The 23,419-nt window shown below is 28.1% G+C and overlaps 1 protein-coding gene across 5 annotated transcripts in view; it reads left to right on the plus strand.

Annotated features, from left to right (window-relative positions):
• LOC132949519 (prolactin-releasing peptide receptor-like) overlaps positions 1 to 23,419 on the plus strand; it is an 82,692-nt gene that overhangs the window by 37,850 nt on the left and 21,423 nt on the right. For all 5 annotated transcript variants that reach the window (XM_061020453.1, XM_061020454.1, XM_061020456.1 and 2 more), the window contains 4 exons: positions 11,614 to 11,764; positions 19,112 to 19,317; positions 21,397 to 21,545; positions 21,764 to 21,885. In XM_061020453.1, coding sequence (XP_060876436.1) covers positions 11,629 to 11,764; positions 19,112 to 19,317; positions 21,397 to 21,545; positions 21,764 to 21,885 — 613 coding nt within the window. In that variant the 5' untranslated portion in view covers positions 11,614 to 11,628. The remainder of the gene's footprint in view (positions 1 to 11,613; positions 11,765 to 19,111; positions 19,318 to 21,396; positions 21,546 to 21,763; positions 21,886 to 23,419) is intronic.

Consider the following 23,419-nt stretch of genomic DNA (forward strand, 5'->3'; position numbering starts at 1 on the left):
CATGATAAAATGATACGTAGGTTTCGACTATATTATATTATTATGACTAAATAATTTTTGATGACTAAAAATTGCTTAAAAAAATTGAAATATTTTTTAAATTTCATTGTGTAGGTACTTTAAATATAGTAATATACGTTAAAGTTATAAGTCCCCAAAAATACTATCGTACTTCTAATTTCGTCCAAATTTGAACTTCAAACGGCTGTAATAAAATTTTACTTATATGGTTTTCAGATATATTGGTTTTAGTAATAACTACTTATGACAAATATTTTCAACATTTTCAAATATACATCTATACAAATGTATGTATACTTTAATTTATTTATATTCACACCATTCCACGGAAAAAATAGTTTCAGCAATAATCAAATTGACCTATCGTAACACTAGTAATAGAAAAATAAGTTACTTTAATATCAATATCAAAAAATGTATTGCAATATGAGCCTTATAATATTGACGCCTGACAGACTATCTCCGTTCAAAATTGTTTTTCATATGCAATGATTTATCTTTGAAATAAAATGTAACCCATACATTACAATTTACAACAATGGCTTACACATTGACGAGGTACACTCGACACCTATGGATAGCAGAGCATTTACCTTCTTTCCCCCTTTTTTTTCATTTTTCAATTATTGTGATTACTTTTGAGTTTTGACTGGTAAATTACAAATTAAATCGAATTTTTCCAAATACCACCTTTGATATTAGAAAATGCAATATTTTTTCTGCTACTAAAGCATCTTCTTACACAATAAAAAATATTTATTAAATAAATATAAAATAACATACGTCATTGCAAAACATAAAAACCAATACATTCATCGCATTGCTCAAAATGTAATATATTCAGTAAAAACTAAAATAATGTTGAGCTATACTGGATTATGGTTAAATATTTATTTTTTAATAGCTAAACCTGTCAATTATTAACTACTATATTTTTATATAATTAAAGTTTGAAAGTCATAGTAAAAAACACTTTTTAATATTTAAAATTAATTATTAAATAATCTACCTACTTCCCCCGTCTTGCATTAAAATTATATTCTTTTAGTTAATATAAACAATTAATACCCAAACAATTTCAAATAAAAATAAAAAAAAACATTTCCACTTTAAAACACAAAGTTAATTGGAACTAAATATTTCGAAAATAAATAAGTACTATAATATAGTTAGTAATATATAAATAAACGTTGAAACTTAATAAAGTAGTCATGATAAAGTGATTGCATTTTAAAAGCATTGACAAATTTAGATTTTGATCAGAGCTATGAATAAATTAGTTTTACAATAATGTTGTATTTAGATTTTTTTTCATCGTGTTTGGAGGAGAAAAATCTGTCAGTCATCACCTTCGAGGTTGTATAGATAATGTTAATAATTCGTATCAACATGGAACTTTTTGGGGGTACAAAAATAATTCCCCAATACAATTCCAAAATATTCTAGAAAAGCCAAAATAAAATATGAAAAATCGGGTAAGTTGGTGACAATTTGCTGTACAGTTGGTGACAAGTGGCTATTGTAATGGATGGTGTTAAATGATATAATATCATATTGTATACAAAAAACGATTCTGAGTGGAGAGGTTTTATGAGCCTGGGATATTTTATAATATTATATTTATACTGTTTTTATTATTAATACGGTAGCTGGTAAGTTCAATTAATATTATTTGCAAATTATCATATTTGTCATTTAAATTAATAAACTTTAGAAGTTATAGGTGCATTAGGTAGTGTAAATATCAAGTTCTATGGTTATTCGTTTTTTAATTACAACATCGTATGAAAATTGCTCCATGTAAAATCGAGTGATTATCCAATGTTGTAAAATGTTAACATAAAAATTTTATTTGTCCTTCCGAAAGACAATTTTTTTTTTGAGAAATGTAGACAAACTTGTGAGGAATCACGACGTACTAAGTTTTCCAATCTTAGATATAAAAAGACAATTTTCATAAATTACAAACTCAAAATAATATTCAAGTTTTCGTGATTTAAATTAATTTTGCCAAATTTGAACTACAGACACTCATAAGATATTATATTGTGGATTTAAAACTCAACATTTTTAATTTCCACTAACAACTTATGAGAAACCTAGATTTTCTTTTTCTGACCGAGTGATATTTTTTTATCGACATTAATTTAAAAAAACCTAGTAATAATCGATAATTGTATATACTTATAAATAGTTCAACATGAGTCAAAAAAAATTTTATGGTGTATATAGAAAATTATAATATAAACATTAAGTTAAAATTTCATGTATCTCCGGTAATTTTTTTTAGAATTACACCAAAAACTAAAATCAATTTTGTCATAAACCAACTTTGAGTAAAAAATCTAGTTTTTCTTTGATTCTTATTGGTCTTTCCCCAAACTTTTAAAAACTACTGGGAATTTCAAATTTTAACCTCCCAAATGACCCAAGTGCACCAACTAGATTCACTTTCCAAACGGAAAATATATACTGAAGTTGAAACTTGAAGAATTATTTTGACTAATATTATTGTATTATACACACTGTAAAATAATACATACATTGATCCTCTGAAAATCTATAATGGTATAATATTTACGCAACTAAAATTTTTTTAAAAAACAAATTTTGTCTGTTTTTCAGAAATTGATTGAAATTTTAAATTTATGAATACTTTCAAAAACATTTGTTAATATAATACAGTGTTTAAGTTTTTCTAATAGAATTAAAAAAATTTTGAAAATACAAAGGCACACTGTTTTATATCATCGTTTTGAATCTTAGCATAGCGAGAGTGCACTATTTTTTTTATTTTTTTTTTATTATTATCCATGCGATATCTTTTTCTAAAATTTTAAGAATATTGAAAAACCAAATCTCATTTATACTATCTATAGTAGTCTAATAAGTAAGAAACAAAGTTTACTTACTCAGAGATTAGGATCAGAGACAATAAGTATCAGTATTTAGTACTTATATAGTATTTTTAATATTTTGTATTTATACAACGTCAATCATACTTATATTGTATATACGATTTTTATCAAGTTATCATACTGAACTTAAAAATAAACAAATCAAAAATAACAAGCAGATTTAACAAATAAAATAAAATAATTATCATAGTCTATTTACATGAACGTATGAATATAATAATATTAATATTCTAAAATATATGTAGCTAATTTGCCTAACCAACACGCCGTGTTACCAAAGTTATGAATTTTAATTTACGTTTATTTTTTTCTATGTATAAATATTATATTGAATGAATCTAAATCTAATATTGTACAAATTTTTCAAATTATAAAATATATAATAAACCTTTAGGCCATAGTGATATTTTATCTAAGCCACATTATTGTTACTATATATAATATTTTTGTCAGTTTTTTCATAATGGTATTAATCTATTAAAATTATCGTCAACATAACTATATTCGTTACTCTGTACATTTCGTTTCCTAATTATTAGGAAAAAGCATTTAAGGAATTCTCTACCGTAAATATCCTTTAAAGTTAAAAATTGTAAATATTTTCTTCCCTAACAAAATGATGACAGGCATAGCAAAAAAAATCTTAAGACAAAATTAATTCAAACATCATTGTAACCAAAGCATTAATTAATCTACGTAAAATCATTCTTAAATTAATAAATTTATATAATGATTAATAAATAATGTATTTATTTTAGTTTGTATGTTTATTTCAATGTATTATAATAAAATATAAATACATCTTTGTGGTTGAAAATTGCTAGTTAAACAAAAAATTCATATTTTCTATATTGATGTGGACGTGGTAAATCATTTATTATTTTATAGAACAAATACAATTGAAAATAATAAAAGTTTCCCACTGTAGCAGCCAGCAGGTGGTTGTTTTTTTGGATAAATATTGTCATCACATAAAGAATAAATGCATATGTAGGTACTAGGTAGTACATTTCATTCTCATAATATCATGGGAATCGTAGCCATTTTTTCAAATATTTATTTCTTTGTACTTTTCAAGAACTACTGATATTAGTTTTACATTATTGAAATACGTTATTACATTTCATACTAGGGAAAAATATATATTACTTAATACGTTCAATAATGTAAATTGTATTGCATAAATACAAAATATTCAACATATAAATGATAAACCTTATTTTATTTATATATTGGCTAATAAAAACGCAATATTATGTACTTATAACAATAATTGTTTCTCTGTCAGTTTTAAAACATAAAAATATTTAAAACTGTATGTATTTGGTATATTCAATTTATCAAACCTATCGATTATACTAATAAAATATATTGTAATAACTAATAAGTAATACTAACTCCTAAATTTTTAATTAAAGCATGTTTAATAATCTAATATAAATAAATGAATATATTAAATTCAAATCTAACAAGGGAGTAAAAGTTTTAAATTTCAACTAAACTATCATGCTAATTAATGTCAACAATGCTTGTACATAATATCACAATTAAAACCATTTTCTGCCCAAATATAAATTAAAATTTTTAATTGCTCAATTGTGACAAGACGACTAAGTGTTTTTGTTTTTGACAATATTATTTTACATTACAGGCATATAATATACTAATATTGCATTTATTGCATATATATTGATAATTAATACACATGTTATAATAAACTGTAATCCTTCTATTACAAAACGTTATCAAATAAATAAATATCTCATAAAACTATTTGAAATATCTCAATAACATCTTGAAATAATCATGTAAATGGCAGAGTGAAATGCATAAAAAAATAAAATTGTTTGTAAAGTTCTCATTGATATTATACAACATTTTTTCTTGAAAAAATAGTTTTACTATACTTCAAACGTTATGTTGAAAAATTATATAAAGTCTACACTATACTATTTATTAAATAAACTATTAGGTAACAAATAATTTGAACTGAACTATAATGTAGTACATCGTACATGTGTATATTCCAAAGACTGTTTAAAAGTTGAAGTTTAAACTATGAGAACGTGAAATATTGTAATTCAGTGGTATAACAATGGCACTTAAAATCAAATCAAAAATCAACGTACATGCTTACTTAAAATATCGTTTATTAAGGATTAATTTGATTTTTGTCTACTTAAGACACGATACACGTGATCATTCGTCATTTATTGACTAAGACATTCGCCTAGTCGTAAAATTAGGAATATCCATTACCGAGTTTTTCTTTTATATTTTACAACTCATGACGGTAATATGGCTGGCATGTATTTACATGAATATACATATAAGTAAGAATAAATCTGAATTACTGAAAGCATACGAATTTCTTTAATTAATGATGTACTTAGTTATAATTTATTAGTGATTGTATATAATTTATAACTTATAACTATATCAAGAATAAAAATATTATTTTATTTTTATTTATATGCCAACGTATAGTTTATATTATAATATAATATCACTGATGTTAGCAATTTTAAAAATAAGTTAGGTACAATGTGCTATAATACCCTAACTCTAACCACACAACCATAAAATAATAAATTCTAAGAGCGATTTTGGTATAATAATATGCATGTGTGGTAGTGAACGAAGACAAAATATATTTTTCTGGTTCACCTTCTTAAAAATATAAATTATATTATAAATAGTTAATATACTTTTTTGCTATACCACTTGTCAGAGAATAAGCACTACAAGTTTTATAGATCTAAAAAATAATTATACTTTTGATAAAAAATATTTATTTTTTTAAGTGGTTTTAGTTTAAAGACATAGCTTACGTTTGTTTTAAATAATAACTGTATACAATTTATATTGTGGTAGCTGGTAAACCAAAAACAATTTACGTATTACGCATAAACCAATCTATTTATGTCACAAACAACTACCGACTTCAAAATATGTACGGATTTAAACAAATAACAGTTTTGCAAGAAATGAAAAAAATGAAAAAAGGTATTAACATTATCATTTTGAACTTTAAAATAAATTAAGTTGTAAGATAAATATCATCTCGTTTTACTCGTTCAAATATAAATATGTACTTTAATATAATATTCTAGTATTTCTGATAACTTCAATACTTCTACTACTTACCTTATAACTGATTGAAATATTATACGTAGAATTTTATCTTTTAGATTCTGAGCAGAGCGATGAATGTTTTGATTTTACAATGATGTGTGTTTTTTGTGTCTGTGACCACTGTTTGGATTAGGAAAACTGCGATTTTCTTCAACAGTATCTTGTTTGATGGAAAAGTGAATGTAATTGGTGTACACCAAAGCGGCACCCACTTGAATACTTTTTTTTTAAAACTGATAAGCATAATATGTTATCTAGGATAAATGTATTTTAAATAAGTAAATTTGTATCGATAATAATGTAATATTATTATGTGTAGTTAATAAATATATACAACTTATTTTTAACAGGAAAGAGCTAAAGTGAGTATCCATCGAATAACCGGATATTTTTAGTTTCTCCTGATAGGTTATAGCCGGAATTAAAATTACTGGTACCTACCGTTCTTAATAGTATGCAAAAACTCTTAAACTGCAATATATATATAAAGGTTTCAAAAGATAATATTAAAATGTTATAGTGCCCTTTTTCACTAGAAATCATCCCACAGTTACAGAATTTCGTGTAATCATAATTTTTACATAATATGTTATAATTATCTTTTTTCTTTATCATAAGTTATTCGCCTTTTATAACTAGTATACGTTTGAAACATTTATATTTTCAAAACGTTATTACTTTTACTTCTTTGCTTTTATATTTTAAACACATGAATTTAATCGAGATAAAAAAAATTTAAAAAAATATACAATTGCTAACAAATAAATTAATATATACCTATATAATACATAATTTGTTTATTATATATTATCCTTATCTGTGATCCTTCCTCAGTTACTTTCCACGGTTGTCAACCAATGCAGTTTTTAAAAATTTTTCGAAATTAAAAATAAATACATTTTATTTTTGTATGATAACAATATAGGGTGAGTGCAATAACCTTGTATATTTAAGCCATGATCCAGACTAAATGTATGCCCAAAAGACATAATTCAATTACAGCGAGGTTAATCAAAAACTAGTCACTAAAGTACTAAACAGTATGAAATTTATAATTTATTTCCATAAGTTAATATCGATACTTTTAATAATGTTGTTTAGCAAATTTTTAAGAATCATAAGATAACGCTAAGTACCTTCACTGGAAACTAAAACTTTCTAAGGGTATTAAATCTATTCTAAAAGTTGTAAGACTTTTATTGTGTTATAATACTGCACTGATACCGATCAAGATATTAACCTCTTGGTAAATATAGTCACTTCAAGAAGTTATGCATACGAGATTGAATTGAAAATTTATTTGAATGATTTTTGGCTATTTTATTTATAAGTATAATACATTTAAGAATCAAATCGAATCAAATAATAATTTACTTTTTGGCATGCACGCAGAAATAAAGTAAATCAATGTTATATAGAGTTAAAATACAAAAAAACTAAGTTAAAAAAAATAGCCTAAATCAACCTATAGAACTATTGAAAGAACCCATGAATAAATATCATGATTTATGACTTAATAAGAGGGGTGGCAAAAATTATTATTAAGTTAATTTTTGTGAGTTATCTGAATACGTACGAAAAATTACTGCAGTAACTTTTGTAGTAGAATAAAAATACGAAAAGAATAAAATGGAAAATTAAAAGCAAAAGTTATAGAAAATGAATTAAGTGTAAGGGGGATATGGTGAAATAGTACGTACAAATATTATAGTACAAACCAGCAAGTCGATGACCCATTCGACTATGGTCCTTCCAAGAGTGAGACGCCATGATGAACCCTGCTATACTATATTGGTGCATGGAGTTAAACGGTATAATAAATAAATATTTGTTTACGTAATAAAATAAATAATAACAAGTCTGAGGCACTCGGGGACAGCCGCGAGAAAGCTATTGCATAGCAATTTTGTAGCTATTTATCATATAATTATAACTATTTATTTTTGTATGATACCTATCAATTCAAGTTACACTTTTTGAACGCGACGACCGAAAAGAAAATGACAAAATTAGTTTTAATTTTGTTGATAATGGTAGATAAACACCGTACGGAAATATTTTATTTGAGACTTTTTTTGCTTGGCAACTGGTTGGACTGTAAATAACAAAAATAATAATAACACCACTCTTTTTCGTTACGCCAGGCCCGCGATAAAAGCTATGCAATAGCTTAATAATATATTATCGATGTACATATCATTATGTGTTTACTTTACGCGTTCTGGTATTATTTAACGTTGATTAGTGATTTTATTTCATTGGTATAAAGGATACGTATAATTATTCTACTACTTTATTATATTTCGTATCTTATAATAATGTATAATATGTTACGGTCAATGACAAAAATTGAACATTTATGTCACTAACCGGTCATTAACGTTATAATCCAAGTTGCTAGGTTAATTTCGTAAGCTACCGGGCAATGACGTCAGTTTCCAAGATAAATATGTTATCGTTGAAAATTACATAACAAAATAAAACAATTTTACCTCAATGACCGAATATTAACGTTATTAACCATTGACTGTTGGTCAATTACGTAAATGACTGAAAATACACAACATTTAATCGATTACAGACTACAGTTATTAATATTTGTCTTATTATTTTATTTTTATTATTAATTATAATATAATATATTTATTAATTGAAAAGCGAAGAGCTAGAGCCCTCTATCAACGCACTCGTCTTCCTTCCCACCGTCAAAATTATAACCATTTATCCAATTCCCTGAAAAAAATTCTTGTCAAATTTAAATCTACAACCTTGCAAAACCATCTATCTAATCTTTCTCCAAAGGAAGGTACTCTTTGGAAAACAACAAAACAAATACTACGTTATAAAGCACCAAACCTCCCAATCAAAAAATCTGATGGCAGTTTAGCGTGCTCGGACACTGAAAAGGCTGATCTTTTTAAGCTTCATCTATTTAACACATTCCAGCCACACTCTAATATAAGTGATGTTGCGCATTTTAATACGGTCGATGAGTTTCTTAATTCTCCACTTCCCGTCTCTTTACCAGTCAAACCATTCACTCCAAACGATATTAAATATACCATTCAAAAAAGCTCCCTGAATAAATCACCTGGCTTCGATCTTATAACTGCTGAAGTAGCTAGAAGTCTCCCAAAAAGAGCCATCGTCCACATCTCACACATATACAATGCAATTCTTAGACTTTCGTATTTTCCACTACTCTGGAAATTTTCAACTATAATATTAGTCCCTAAACCAAATAAACCTCCTGATCTTCCATCATCCTATCGTCCAATTAGTCTCTTACCATTCTTTGCTAAAATACTAGAAAGGTTAATTCTAAAACGTATACTACCCATTATTATGGAAAATAATGTACTACCTGATATCCAATTCGGATTTTGTGCTTCTCATTCGACTATACACCAAGTACACAGATTAGTTGACGCTATTTCCTATGCACTGGAACAAAAATTATATTGTACGTGTGTGTTTTTAGACATCTCTCAAGCATTTGACAGAGTCTGGCATGATGGCCTACTGTATAAGCTTAAATAATTTCTTCCACCTGCTTACTATCTAGTTATAAAATCGTACCTCATAGAACGTCATTTTCAAATTCACTACGGTTCTGCTTTTTCCGATATAGCAGTTATAAACGCTGGTGTTCCACAAGGTGGCATATTATCCCCTATCCTTTATAACATTTATGCTTCAGACCAACCAACCACTCCTTTTACGTCAGTAGCCGACTATGCAGATGACAAAGCGATAATTTCTATCAACAACGATCCCCTCACTGTCTCTTCAAACCTACAAAATCATCTTGCCTACATGGAAAACTGGTTTACCATATGGCGTTTCAAAGTAAATCAAAGTAAATCTACCCACACCACCTTCACCCTCAGACAGGCTCCGTGTCCAAATGTTTTCTATATGGCACACCCATTCCTACCTCTCCTACTGTAAAATACCTTGGTCTTACACTAGATCAAAGACTTACTTGGGCCCACCATATAAGAACCAAAAGACTGGCTCTAAATAATCGCCTACGCATGTTAAAAACGGTATTATGCAATAATAAATATACCTCCACGTCCACCAAACTTCTTATATATAAAAGTCTACTCAAACCAATGTGGACGTATGGTCTGCAGTTATGGGGTAGTGCAAGATCGATAATGATCGAGTATACAAATTACAATAATGCCGTTCTCTGTACCTAATAAAAGATAATCATTTATTAATTCAAATAAATATATCTAAATTATCTTAATATTAATATCTTGATAATTTGTTAGATAACCACGGCATTATTTAACTTAGCCATCGGCTATGTGCCTATGTATTATTGTATTTATATTGTTATGGTTTGCTCGAGAAACTATCGCTGATTATCGATGATATTAATAAATAACACACACTAATGTAGTAACGTGTGTGGATAGATAACTGACAGTGACCCGTAGGTAAGTTATAAATGTATAAAATATGTATAATTTACAACCACGTCCAACAGGAGTTGGGCATTGACGTGAATAATAAAATAATACTCGAGTTTAAAAAATTATATATTTTGTGTCGCCACTTACGTAAATTACCGGTCACTTTCGACATCGAAACATCGGGCTTTAACGTAAATATCATCACTTTCGTCATTGACCGTAACATAAACATATATATATATAAATATTATAATTAATTTACCCAAGTATGTAGTTGTATTCGTGGATAGGGGGTTGAGTTCGATGCTCGAATTGAGTTACTGCGCGATAATACGAGATAACTAATTAGATAGTCATACCGAATGTTGAATGAAAATATTATATTATGGACGCATTGGCTTTAAATGGCAAAAATACGGTCGAAGTGCATACTGGCGTAGACGATGTGTCTTGAGGCTTCTTTTGAAGGACTAACTTCTTTTCACGGACTGGCGAGCTGTGTCGATTTTGTCACATCCTTATATAGAATGATTTTTGTGTAATCCCCTCTTTGTCGGTGTATACCGATTGAACGTAACGTTAAAGTATTGATGTGTTTATGATTTTATATTGTGCAATGTGACAAAGGTACACTGTGTTTAATTTATTGTGTTATTTTTACTGAACGTCGGATCGGACTTTCGGAGGGGTCTTCAAGTATAATATGATATGAGTTACAATGTATTCACGATCTTAAAATGTGAGTTTCGTCTGGCGCCGCTGATAATTTATTGTAATATTTTTACTAAACGTCTGATCAGAGAGTTGTTGAATATTATATTTTATGTGTAGCAAGTGTCGCGAGTATAAAAGGAATGCGTTTATATATATGCCTAATGTGTATGTATATATGTATATTGAAGTACCCCACATCCCATATAGCTCGTCATTATTAATTATCCGGTGTTTTTGTTTAAGTATAGAAATATTATATATTACACTTTAATTTTTAAATCCTGGCAGTTATATTGTATAATTCGACATCTTAATTTCACAATAATGATTCATGGTTTTTAATATTATTATCTATGTTTAATTCTAATCAACTAAAAACGTCTATTTATTTTTTTCAGATCTTTAAAACAACCATGATGGACGAAATTCATAACAAAGCTGTATGCAATGAATCTTTAGAAGGAAATATATTAAGCTTAAAGAGTAACATGTCGATTCCAATAGACAGCTGCAATAATTATACTAATCATACGGAGTTGTACATAGAACGTGAGTAGAAAAAAAAACTTTATTTTTCATTGTTTTCTTGTACATATTATTTTTATAGAAATATATTCAATTATTTAAAAAAGAATTATTTTTTTTTAAATCTAAGATTAATGCAATTTACAAATTTACAATATTTTCTAGCTTTATTGCTCTATAGTCTATGATATACCTAAGCAAACTTAATTTAGTTGAGAATAATATCGGTTGGTTTACACTTATAAGTTATAGGTAGGTACCTGATTCTAATAGTGTCTAGTTAAAAATCTTCGAAGGCGTAAACTTTGTCTGGTGTTGTTGTGTGTACATACATACAAAGTGTTGAAATTTAAGTTAAAATTAAATGTCATGTTATCAGACATGTCTAGTAGCAACTTGGTTTAAGTGCACATCACTGCATAGAATTCTGTTGATCAACAAAAATAGCAAACATAATATAATACATATTAATTAGTAACTATTACAAACAATCTGCAATTCAATTGCAATTTAATACAAACTATTTTAATGGTGTTTGTGGACAAATCATTGCTTAAATGTTAAGTGAAAATTGTTTCGTAAGTTTTTTTTAGTCTTGTAATTAGTTCATTTTGTTTTTGATTAGCTAAACCGTAAGCATTCCGTAGTGGGATAGGTTAGATTGATTGATGAAAGAGTTTTTTTATATTTTGTGCTGGTAATCCATTTTAATAGTTTAGAAAATTGGCAAAAAGTAAATTATTGTTAATTTTATTTAATGATTTGGGTTTATAGTCAGATACATACTGGGAATGAGATCTAGATGAGTTTGTATCAATTGTTTGCTGCTGGGTTGTTTTACGATTAATTTTATTGTTTACATTATTTATGTGATTTATGTTATTATTATTATTATTATTATTATTGATATTATTGTTTAAGTGAGTATACTGGGTATCGTGTTTTATCGAGGTTGTTTTACAGAATCGTCGAAGTTCATTGTAGATGTGCCATCCTTTTTAGTTCGCTGGACTCATTGGCTCAAATCACAGGGATGCTAAGGGTTCTTAGTCCCCTGAATATAAATACTAGCAGCCCGAATCTCTTGATTATCTTAAATAATAATTAAAAATCTTGGACACGTACCACTATCAAGGGTCAATATAGACAATCGGACATATAAATTATCCACATAGAAAGAGATACACGTTAGTAGTCCTTAATAATGCAACTATTTAAAATAAATATGTTGAAAAATAAGTGTCCACTGTAATTATATATTTCTACTTTCTAGTATAGTTACAGAGTACAGTGAAAATTTCATATAACGAACTTCCAATTAGTAACATCTTCTGATCAACTAAATATTTTTTAGAACCAAACCAAATTAGAACCAAAATATGTATTTAATTCTATTTTACAAAATTCTCCACAATACCTACGAATTTATTTTGTTGCTCTTGAGGCCATGAGAGGCATCACTGTACGTATTATATATCTTTTAAAAAACACTTAATTTGATTTGTGTACATTGTTATAGTTATATAATACGTGCAGTAAATAATATTAAAGATATAATATGTACACTACATATTATGTAATGTGCATTATACATATTATTATATCTTGAATAATGAATTCAAACTTCAAGCCTCTCTTGGCTTTACTTCCTCTAAAAAAAACTTGGGCGATTTGCGCCTGTGTGACACTAATCTACCTTGCAGAAAACACATACTATTTTGACAGTTGACTCATTGAAATTACTGCAACCTATGCATGGGTGTATGATTATCTCCGAAGAGAATGCCCATTGTAAAATATGAACAGTATTTTTGTTGAGTGGTCGTGATATTGGCAATTTATACAGTGTACAATGTTTCTAAATTTATGTGGCTCTACTTCACATTTGGTTTTGAGTACCGAGTACTAAATATATATCATCATTGGTCAAATAAACAGTTGTACGATTTATTGCTAAAAATAAAAAAAAATCGTTGAAAGTTTGATTTTCTTGGTTTTTTTTTTTAGAATATCAGTAAGCTTATGGGCTGAAAACCCTATTTCTTTTATAGATATTTCTATCTAATCTGTTGGTGTAGACGGGTTTTGGAATACCACCAGAAAATACTTTTCTTCTTGGGGATAATAGTATGGTACTGTGCGTCTTTATCTTTTAGAAAACGTAAAAATAAATTGTTTGACAGAATGATTCACATTTAGTTGTTTGGACTTGTAATTCATTTGTAGACGATTTAAAAAGTAAGTTATCAGAACCATTAAAATTAGTTGGCTCCTAACGAAGACAACGTACGATAAGACATATTGGTAGGGGAAGCTTTGTTTTAGTAATTTGTGCTTTATCGGAGATTTTAGTATCATTAACGATCTTCCCCTTTATTATAACACATTAATCTAATTTAAATTCACAATAATCGATATATTTATAAACGATAGTGTTGATTTCAATTTATTTCAATTTACTTATTATTATGATTACGTTGTCTTATAATTATAATTGTCCATATTATCCATATTACCTATATCAGTTTTAAAGTCAATTTCAAAAAGAACGGAAACTATAATTTACTACTTACGAATATTGTAATATTTTTTTTAGAAGTAAAATATCAAATATTAAATCCTGAAGTAGTAACCTACGTATGTTTTTAATGATGTATTATGAATTGATTTTAAATTTATTCACATTTATATATGAGTAAATAAGTATTTAAAAGTGAAAAACAAATATAAATAATATATTATAATATTAGTACAAGCATACATTATTACGTAATATAATATTATTACGCATTGTATATACTATATAGTGTATACTTGCATATTCTCATTTACCGTAAAATGTATTTACATAATATAGTTAAAAAACTATTCCCAGACAACATTTTAAAATGATAATATTATGAAAACATTATAAAAAATATTTTAATAACATTATAAAAATATTATAATAATATTATAATCACGAATAATATTATAATGTTACAATAATATTTTTAGTCAAACATTTGCTGTCTGGGTTTTAGCAAGAGCATAATGCACAGCCCTAATGTAAAATCGCATAAATTATTACAATTTATGAAATTTAATATAATATTATGATATGAGTCATATTATGTTCAAGATTACAATTTTTAACGTTATTGTGTAATAAATATAGCTGATGATAAAATGCCTATAGTTGAATACTGTTGATTTATGTGATAGTTTAAATAATATTTCTGGTCAAATCACTTTTATGATAAATCTGTATTTTATGATTATATGCTTGTTTATTTTGAAAAGGAGTCAGTTGTAAGCATTCTTTGTTATGTTAAGGATATTTGAAAGTTTTTCAAAAATATATTTAAATAGGATTTTTTTTTATTGTAACGATTCAGTTATATAATATAATAGTTATTATACCACTGTACTATGATTACGAACTATTCTTACAATATTGTTTATTAAATATTAAATATTCATAGCACGTGAGCAAGTTCCAAAGGTACAAATCTGTATAAAGCTTACATAGACCACGTGGTATATACCTACCGTATAGTTAATAAGTATATGAGGAGGAAATACAAATCGTCGACCTTGTCTAAAAGCTTTGTCGACGATTTTACATATTTTGTTTGTGTGTAGGAGCTTATATATTATACTTATAAGTTATACTTCTAAAGTAAAGAGTGCACTCGCTTGTCGATTGCTGTTCGGATCGAGGGAATGACGTTTTCTGTTATCGGTCGGGAGATTATCTGTAACGGATCCGTCGCCGTATATATTTCGTAGAGCAGATTTCCCGTCGCTGCAAAGATAATTGAAAATTTTAATAATTTACCTATATATACGACGTATACACTTAGATATTATATAATAATAATAATTTTCCATTCCGATATTACAGTCGACCTGTGAATATTATAGATGCGATTAATTACGTGCCTGTAATTCGAAAACGGCGATCGATCGTGCGTCACTACCCCACCCCCCACAACGTCATTATGGTGAGGGGAGGGTGGCAATTTCCGAACTTGCTTACCATAACATTTTTAGTTTTTTTATTTTGTTTTTTCACAGACGCTGCTCTTCTGTCCCGTAAAGTGTCGCGTTACAGGTACCGTTATTAAATTGCGAAAGACGCACGGTTCGAGCGCGTGTTTTGTGAGAAAATAATGTGCGTAGGGGTAGGTATTATAATAAAATAACCCTATCTCATTACAATTCAACGCCAACAATAATATTTCTGTTTATTATTGGGAGTGCAATTCATTCGTCGCGCACAAATCATTCAACGCCCTGGCACCATAATAGTAGGTATGTAGTACAGGCCACCGTAGTCTTTCATCCAAAACCGTATTTTTTACTCTGTATTCTCTGGTTCACAAAATATTGTGTTCGCATTAGGATCAATCGTTATTTTTTTTTTAGTCCCACGCCTAGAATTTCTACTGGGCAAATCCTATGTTACAATAATAATATAATATTACCTAACAATGACATTCCTGCTCGACAGTCGAAAAGGCACAAACGTCTATAACAATAACTACAATTTCTACCTACCTCTATATAATAATATGATGATGAAGGTACCGCGTGTGTAGTATAGCGTCCCTGTTATGTATACCATATACCTACATGCATGTAGGTATACTAAGGGCGTATCCTAGGTAATAATAGTGCGCCGTTTTGAAAATGGAAAAAAATGTATAACTATTATTTAAACACGCATACAGTACATAATATTATATTACGAATATAACGTTATTGTGACAGCTATAATATATATTTATACGAATATAAATCTATTATATATTGCAGGGGTGGCCAAACAGTTGATGGCGATCGACAGGTCGATCTTGGACGAATTCTAATTCGATCCCCCTTGTTAGAATTTATTAACTATTCTTATACATTTGTCATTTAGTAGATACAGTTATTAATTACATATATTTTTTTGTTAGTGTGTAATGACATTTTCTTACATGAAAATTATAAAAGCAGAGTAGGTTAGTTTTATGATAATTTAGATTTTAGCACAGCGACTTCGCTTGGCCATGATATGAAACAACACGCTTCTACATCAACAGTATGATGTCAATACATTTTAAAATGATTTAGAAATTTAATGTGAAACACTCATTTTAGATAACTTAACACTTTTATTTTATTATTTATTTAGGAAAGTACGTTTATTATTAATATTAAACAATTTTTTTATATTAGTCGATCCTAAAAGAAAAAATATACTTTCAGTAGATTTAATCAAAAAAAGTTTGGCCACCCTTGATATAAGGTACGTCGAGTTGAAAACATTGCGGTCCAATATTGTAGAGCAATATTGGGTTTGTTTAACCGGTACCTAATAATTTTGAAGTGAGTAGATAGTGGATACCTATATAATTATGTACCGTATAACTATCATTTTGTGGTTAAATCATGAATGTAAAACTATAAAAAATATCAGCTATAATGTAATAAACATTATTATTATTTTATTTTTTTTCATCACCGTCCAAATATATTAGTTACAATTATTTACGTATATTAACGTATTTCTGTTATTCCATAATCTGATCCAGCTAGTGCACTGTTATGATAGTGTACATATAATTATACCAAATGTCATTCAGCTAATAAATATAATGGATTTGAAACAGTTTCATAGTATAATACATTACCTATATGAAGAACACTGAAATTAGTCATCATAGTTCAGTAGAGGTGTGAAGTGCAATATATACATTCCAGTACGCACCTTTCTGGCTTTCATATATTATTATCTCTGGGATAAGGTATATAATAATATGTGTAATCGCTGTGCATTTAAATATTTAAGTAATATTTTATAGTACTATAAGTGTAGGATATATCTGGTACTCGAATGTTTACTTGAAGTGATTCCGCACTCATACAAGACAATTTCATTAAAAAACCCTATTTACCACGCCACTGATCAGCTACAAAATTAACTGATGTAATTAATCTCTTGGAATTTAATGACGTTGAATCGAGAGGTAACCCTCAGTTTAGTATTATTAGTTTAAACTTCAACATTTGAATGGTTCAATGGGCACTAATATGATAATCTAGATTTATAGATTAGTACGTGCTTATAGGTTACATCAAGTTTCAGATGACATTTTATTTTATTAGAATTATTAATACACAACGTGATTTACTAAATATGTGCCCCTCCACCCACCCCATTTTTCATTAATAACTCAAATTCTGATAATGTATAATATCTTAAGTTTACTTAAATACCATATTTTCAAAGACCTAGTTCGTTTTATATAATTCTAGAAGTGTCTTGTGAGTGTACCGATACAATCTCTATTTTTTTTTCAAATGAGAACTAACCTTTTTTTACTGTCAACTGTTAAGCAGATAATATTTTTGAAAATATTGATATACCTATCTAAAGTTAACGATTAATTAATCTGAAACAAATTCAAACGAGTAGTTTTTCAGTTATTGAAATATAAATACAAAGCACTAATAGGATTATAACCCACAAAAATTAATTTAGAAAAACATAAAAAATACCAGATACCTATTTAATATTAAATCGTATATATTTTATTGAAGGTACATTAAATGTTTACAAGTTATATAATGTTGATTGACTAATATTAATTATTATCATTTTCATTTTCAAATCATCGTAACTAATCATATAAGGGCCAGGCCGACATCATTGATATAAAGAATTAATCGGCACAAAAACTACTCGTTTGAATTTCAATTTAGGTACATATTAAAAATTTAAAAAAAATGCATGAAAATATACAAGATAAAAGAGTGATTTTAATTGAAAAAAAGATCCTAAAAATCTTAAAAAATCCTAAAGTTCCTGCTGCACCTTAAATGGGATTAGCAATCTAAGTGGCCAAGTGGGTATTAACTATTAATTAAATGGGAAATATTATTTATTTATTTTTTATTGATCTTAAGCTTCGGAAACTATGGCCATTAGCTGTAGTGGTTTGTTTGTGGGTTGTTAGTGTCGGTAGGGAAAGGAACACGTGTGTGTTGGGTTTTGGCAGAATTTTTGATTGGGCACCCGTAGGTATCTGCCATGCACGGGTGAGGGATGGCGGCACTTGTTCTCCGGACACCGTGACTTGCACGGAGAAAAATGCCGCCCGGTGGTCGAGGATCGAACTTGGACCGGCTGTGCCGAATCCGTCGCGTTAGACCGCTTGGTCACCTCGTCCCCCGGGAAATATTTTTGTCCTTCTATAATATTATAATATATTAGGTGCAGTATAAAATATATATAATAGGTACATTATAATATTATATAAGAAAACGTTTTATTTATAAATAACTATTTTAATCAAAACACTCGATGTTATTATATATTTTATTTTTATCATAATATTATAGCTACATTATTATACGATGTGCCAGTAAGCATAATTCTTCTTCTGTCAATGTTCTATGGAACGATTTCTGTCATGGCAGTGGTTGGAAATGCTTTAGTAATATGGATTGTGACGTCGAGCAGACGCATGCATAATGTGACCAACTTGTACATAGCAAACTTGGCATTAGCCGATATCGTTATCGGTCTGTTTTCTATACCATTTCAAGTAAGTAATTTTATTGAACTTATTTCACCGATGCACGACGATTGGTATAATTTGTATTTTGTATAATAATTGGTGCGTATTATAAATCTTAAGATCATATACTATGGTCTATGGATGAAGCCACAGCGTATTAAATCAATACAAAAACATGTTGCCTATATATCAGCGACGAGTCACCGAATTAGGAGTTTGATATGCGCATGCGTGATGTAACTTCTCGCATATTTATCCACAGATAATTTGTTATCAGATCACCATATTATGTTTTGAATATAATATTATATTCAAAAAAATATTATAATACCTAATATAATAATATAATTAACCACGAACTAAAATTTAGAATAATTATGTGATAGTAACCTATGGATAATAGTTATGTGAAGATTTGCATCGCACGTTATGCGCACATTGATCACCTAATCGGAGACTCGTCGCTAATATCGGCAACGAAATAATACGCTGTGGCTACATCCATAGTATATGATCTGAGCTATAAATAGTAAATACACAGTGATTCGCACTATCTATCTGCAATTATTTGCATTGCAATATATCACTGTAAGTTTGAAATAGGTACCTACATGAGATAGGTAAAATACATTTACACCAGCCCTCTTTTGAGCCTAGATAACAGAATATAAAATATCTAAATACAGAAAAATATCTTAATACATATTAAGTATAAAGTATATAATATTAAATATTAAAATTAGGATTTTTATAAAAATGTATATTAATTCCTTTTTATACGATTTTTACATTTTATTATATTATCTGAACTAAGCGAAGAATTTATTGATTTTACAATGACACTTTGCTTATTGTTATTTTTTTGTTGTGTGTATGTGTTCACGTCATCACGTTTTGGAGGTGAAAAATAAATCCAATGTTAAATATTGAAAGTGATTTCTGATAGAGAATTGTATATAGCTGGTATTTTAGCTACCCGAAAATTATCAGTAATTCCTAAAACAGTTCATTATTATTTGGTATTATACTATTATTAAGGTTTTCTTAATCGGAAAGACATGCAATTTTCACCAAATAATAACGTTAGTATTTTTTTTATTTTTTTTTTATTTATTGGTTAAGGCTTCGACAACATAGGTTTTTAGCTTGCATTACCTTAATATTTAAACACAAAGATTTCGATGTACATTAGAACTTAATACTTGTATTGACAGTTATTTACAAATTATGATTGAGGTTTATATTGAGGAAAAAAACTCTAATTTCAACCATCTTATCTTCATTGAGGGCTTGGTAGAGTGTATTTTCAAAAATATTCATAAGCCATTTATATTCATTTTAAATTTTGTAATTTTGTAGTGTTTTTACTGTTTTAATGTATTAAATGTGTGTTTACTGGAAAAAAGTTTAAAAACTGAATACAAAGTTGTTCCTGTCGTAATTCGTTTTTATAGCAATTTAGTAGGTACGAGATTCTTGGTAAGTTTAAGTTATTGATGGAAAAAATGTAGAAATACATTTTAAAGTCACATTTTTTTATTCACTCTTGAGTGTCATTTTTCTCAAAATCATCAGCTTTACAAAAATATAAACATTAATATTTATTTTTAAAGAGATTACGTAATAAATAATAAATACTTAATAACATAGATGTTTTTTTTTTTATTATTGGTCTTAAGCCCGGCAACTGAGGCCATTAGCTGTAATGGATGGTACTGTAGGGTTTTTGGGACGGTAGATATACCGTATAGATATGTTATTTGAGGACCTACAGATTTCGTCTTATAAAATGAAAAGCAAAAAACCAAAGATTTTTAGAGGATAACTTAATATATATAAATGTGTGTGTTTTGTCTTTGATGACAATCTCAGAAATCCATTTCCTTATTTATCTAAATAAGATAATGATATACTGAGTACTGACATGAATCAAAATCATTCATCTCGAAACTTTGTCTGGATAGATATTATATTTTCTAGATACTGCTCATCGATGCTCGGGCATTTAATGGGGGGGAGGGGGGATAACATATCCCTTCATTTCACATAATAGGTATATTATAATATGATTTAATATTATACTGAAGTGTTGTGGTAACATTTAAGTTTCAGGCCGCCCTGTTGCAACGATGGAATTTACCGGCTCTAATGTGTCCGTTCTGTCCGTTTGTACAAGTGCTTACAGTCAACGTGAGCATTTTTACCCTGACCGCGATCGCAGTTGACCGGCACAGAGCTATTCTCAGTCCGCTCAGGTTAGTGCGACTTGTGTTTCCCGGTGAAACAAATAAACGTATACCTAACACAACAACAACAACAACAACCACCGACCACAGTAATAATTATTATTACGTTACGTAGACATAATGTAAACAGTTGCTGTTGTGTGTTAACTTACAGTTTGGAATTATGATTTATTTGATATTATTATTATTATTATTATTATTATTATTATTTCGTATACTGTTAACAGCGCAATACCGTCGAAATTCCGAGCAAAAATGTCAATAGCCGCCATTTGGGCGATAGCTTTTGTGCTCGCGACGCCAATGGCTATTGCTCTCAGAGTGCAATTTATCGAATACGGAGATAGAGGTCAGTAGTAATTTTATTTATACGAAGAATTTCCTTTTCTTTTAAAACCGTACTCCTTCTTCAAACAGTTTCTAAACACCCTGCATCACGAATGCCTCCGCTTTATGTAGTACAATGTACACTACGACTATAACAACTACAATAGTCAAAGTACACATTATTATCTCATTATTTAACCGTACTAAGTAGATACCATGTCAATAATCAATTGTATTCATATTATATTGTGTTAGATTAAAAACCACCGGACTTGATTTTTACAAACACAAAAAACATAAACCGTGGAAATAGTATTGTTAGTTATTTTATTCAACATATTATTATTAATATTGTAAACTAATAATATTTTAATTTAGATTAGGAAGTATGTTATTGAATTAAATATTTCAATAAGGGACAAATATATGAAAACTAAATACTAAATATTATGAAAACAGTTACCTACGAAAATAATACATTATTTTGTACAGAAAGCAAATGTGTAGTTTTTAAGACGCCCACATACACACACCGTCATGCATATAATCAAGAGAATAAAACAATTATTATAATCATCTGGTGAACATGTCAAATACAATTATTTAATTTACCAAAAAACTATATTGTTATAATTAAAATTACAAGCACACACATCATTAAAACATTGACAATTCTGTACTTTTTACGTTTTTCACTTAGTGAATTTCCTTAAGTTTTCAACTTTACATGTGTTACACAATGATGAATTAATAATAAATTAAAAAAATAACTATAATAATATGTTTACTATAAGGTTCTAAAAAATTGAAAACAATAGTAGCACTACACGGGGCGTACTAGCCCACTGACCTACTGCCCTGTAGCATAGTAGGCCCTTGAACTACGGGGGCACGAAGCCCTTTAAGGGACAGCACGTCTAAAATATTTATTATCTTTAACTGTAGCTTCTGAATTGTATAATAATTTATAGTTTTATGGAATACTATAAATCGATAGGTGCTCCTTGATAATATATTATTGGTGTAATTACAGTTGGAATTATGTTAGTTTTATAGTAAAAATTCTGGTTGTTCCTCTGAATTTTCCTGAATGTAGGGAATTCTATATTTGGACGTTAACAGGCTTTTACCGCCCCTGCCACTACAACTACCATTGTCTTATTAACAGACTTAATATATTGATTATTAGAACTGCATAATATTTATCATCGTCAATAAATCATAATATTTCAAACCCTTAATTTTGCGTAATTTTTATTCAAACACTTGATAAATAATTTTGTCCTATAATTTTAATATTTATAAATTAATATTAATAAGTAATAATATTGTTATTTTTTGATAAATGTTTTTCTTTGTAATCGGAATCAAATATCATAAATACTTATAATTGTTATATATATTATACTTGTATAATGTATATACTGAAATGATTTTTGCAGTCGTTATTAAAAATACGTGTTACCTATTTATTTTTATTATTTTTATACTGAAATACTGATTTTTAAAAATAATTCTAGTAAAATAATGACTTCGGGGATTCGGGTCAAGTGGAA

Source organism: Metopolophium dirhodum, chromosome 7 (assembly GCF_019925205.1).
Source record: "Metopolophium dirhodum isolate CAU chromosome 7, ASM1992520v1, whole genome shotgun sequence".
NCBI classification, from domain to species: domain Eukaryota; kingdom Metazoa; phylum Arthropoda; class Insecta; order Hemiptera; family Aphididae; genus Metopolophium; species Metopolophium dirhodum.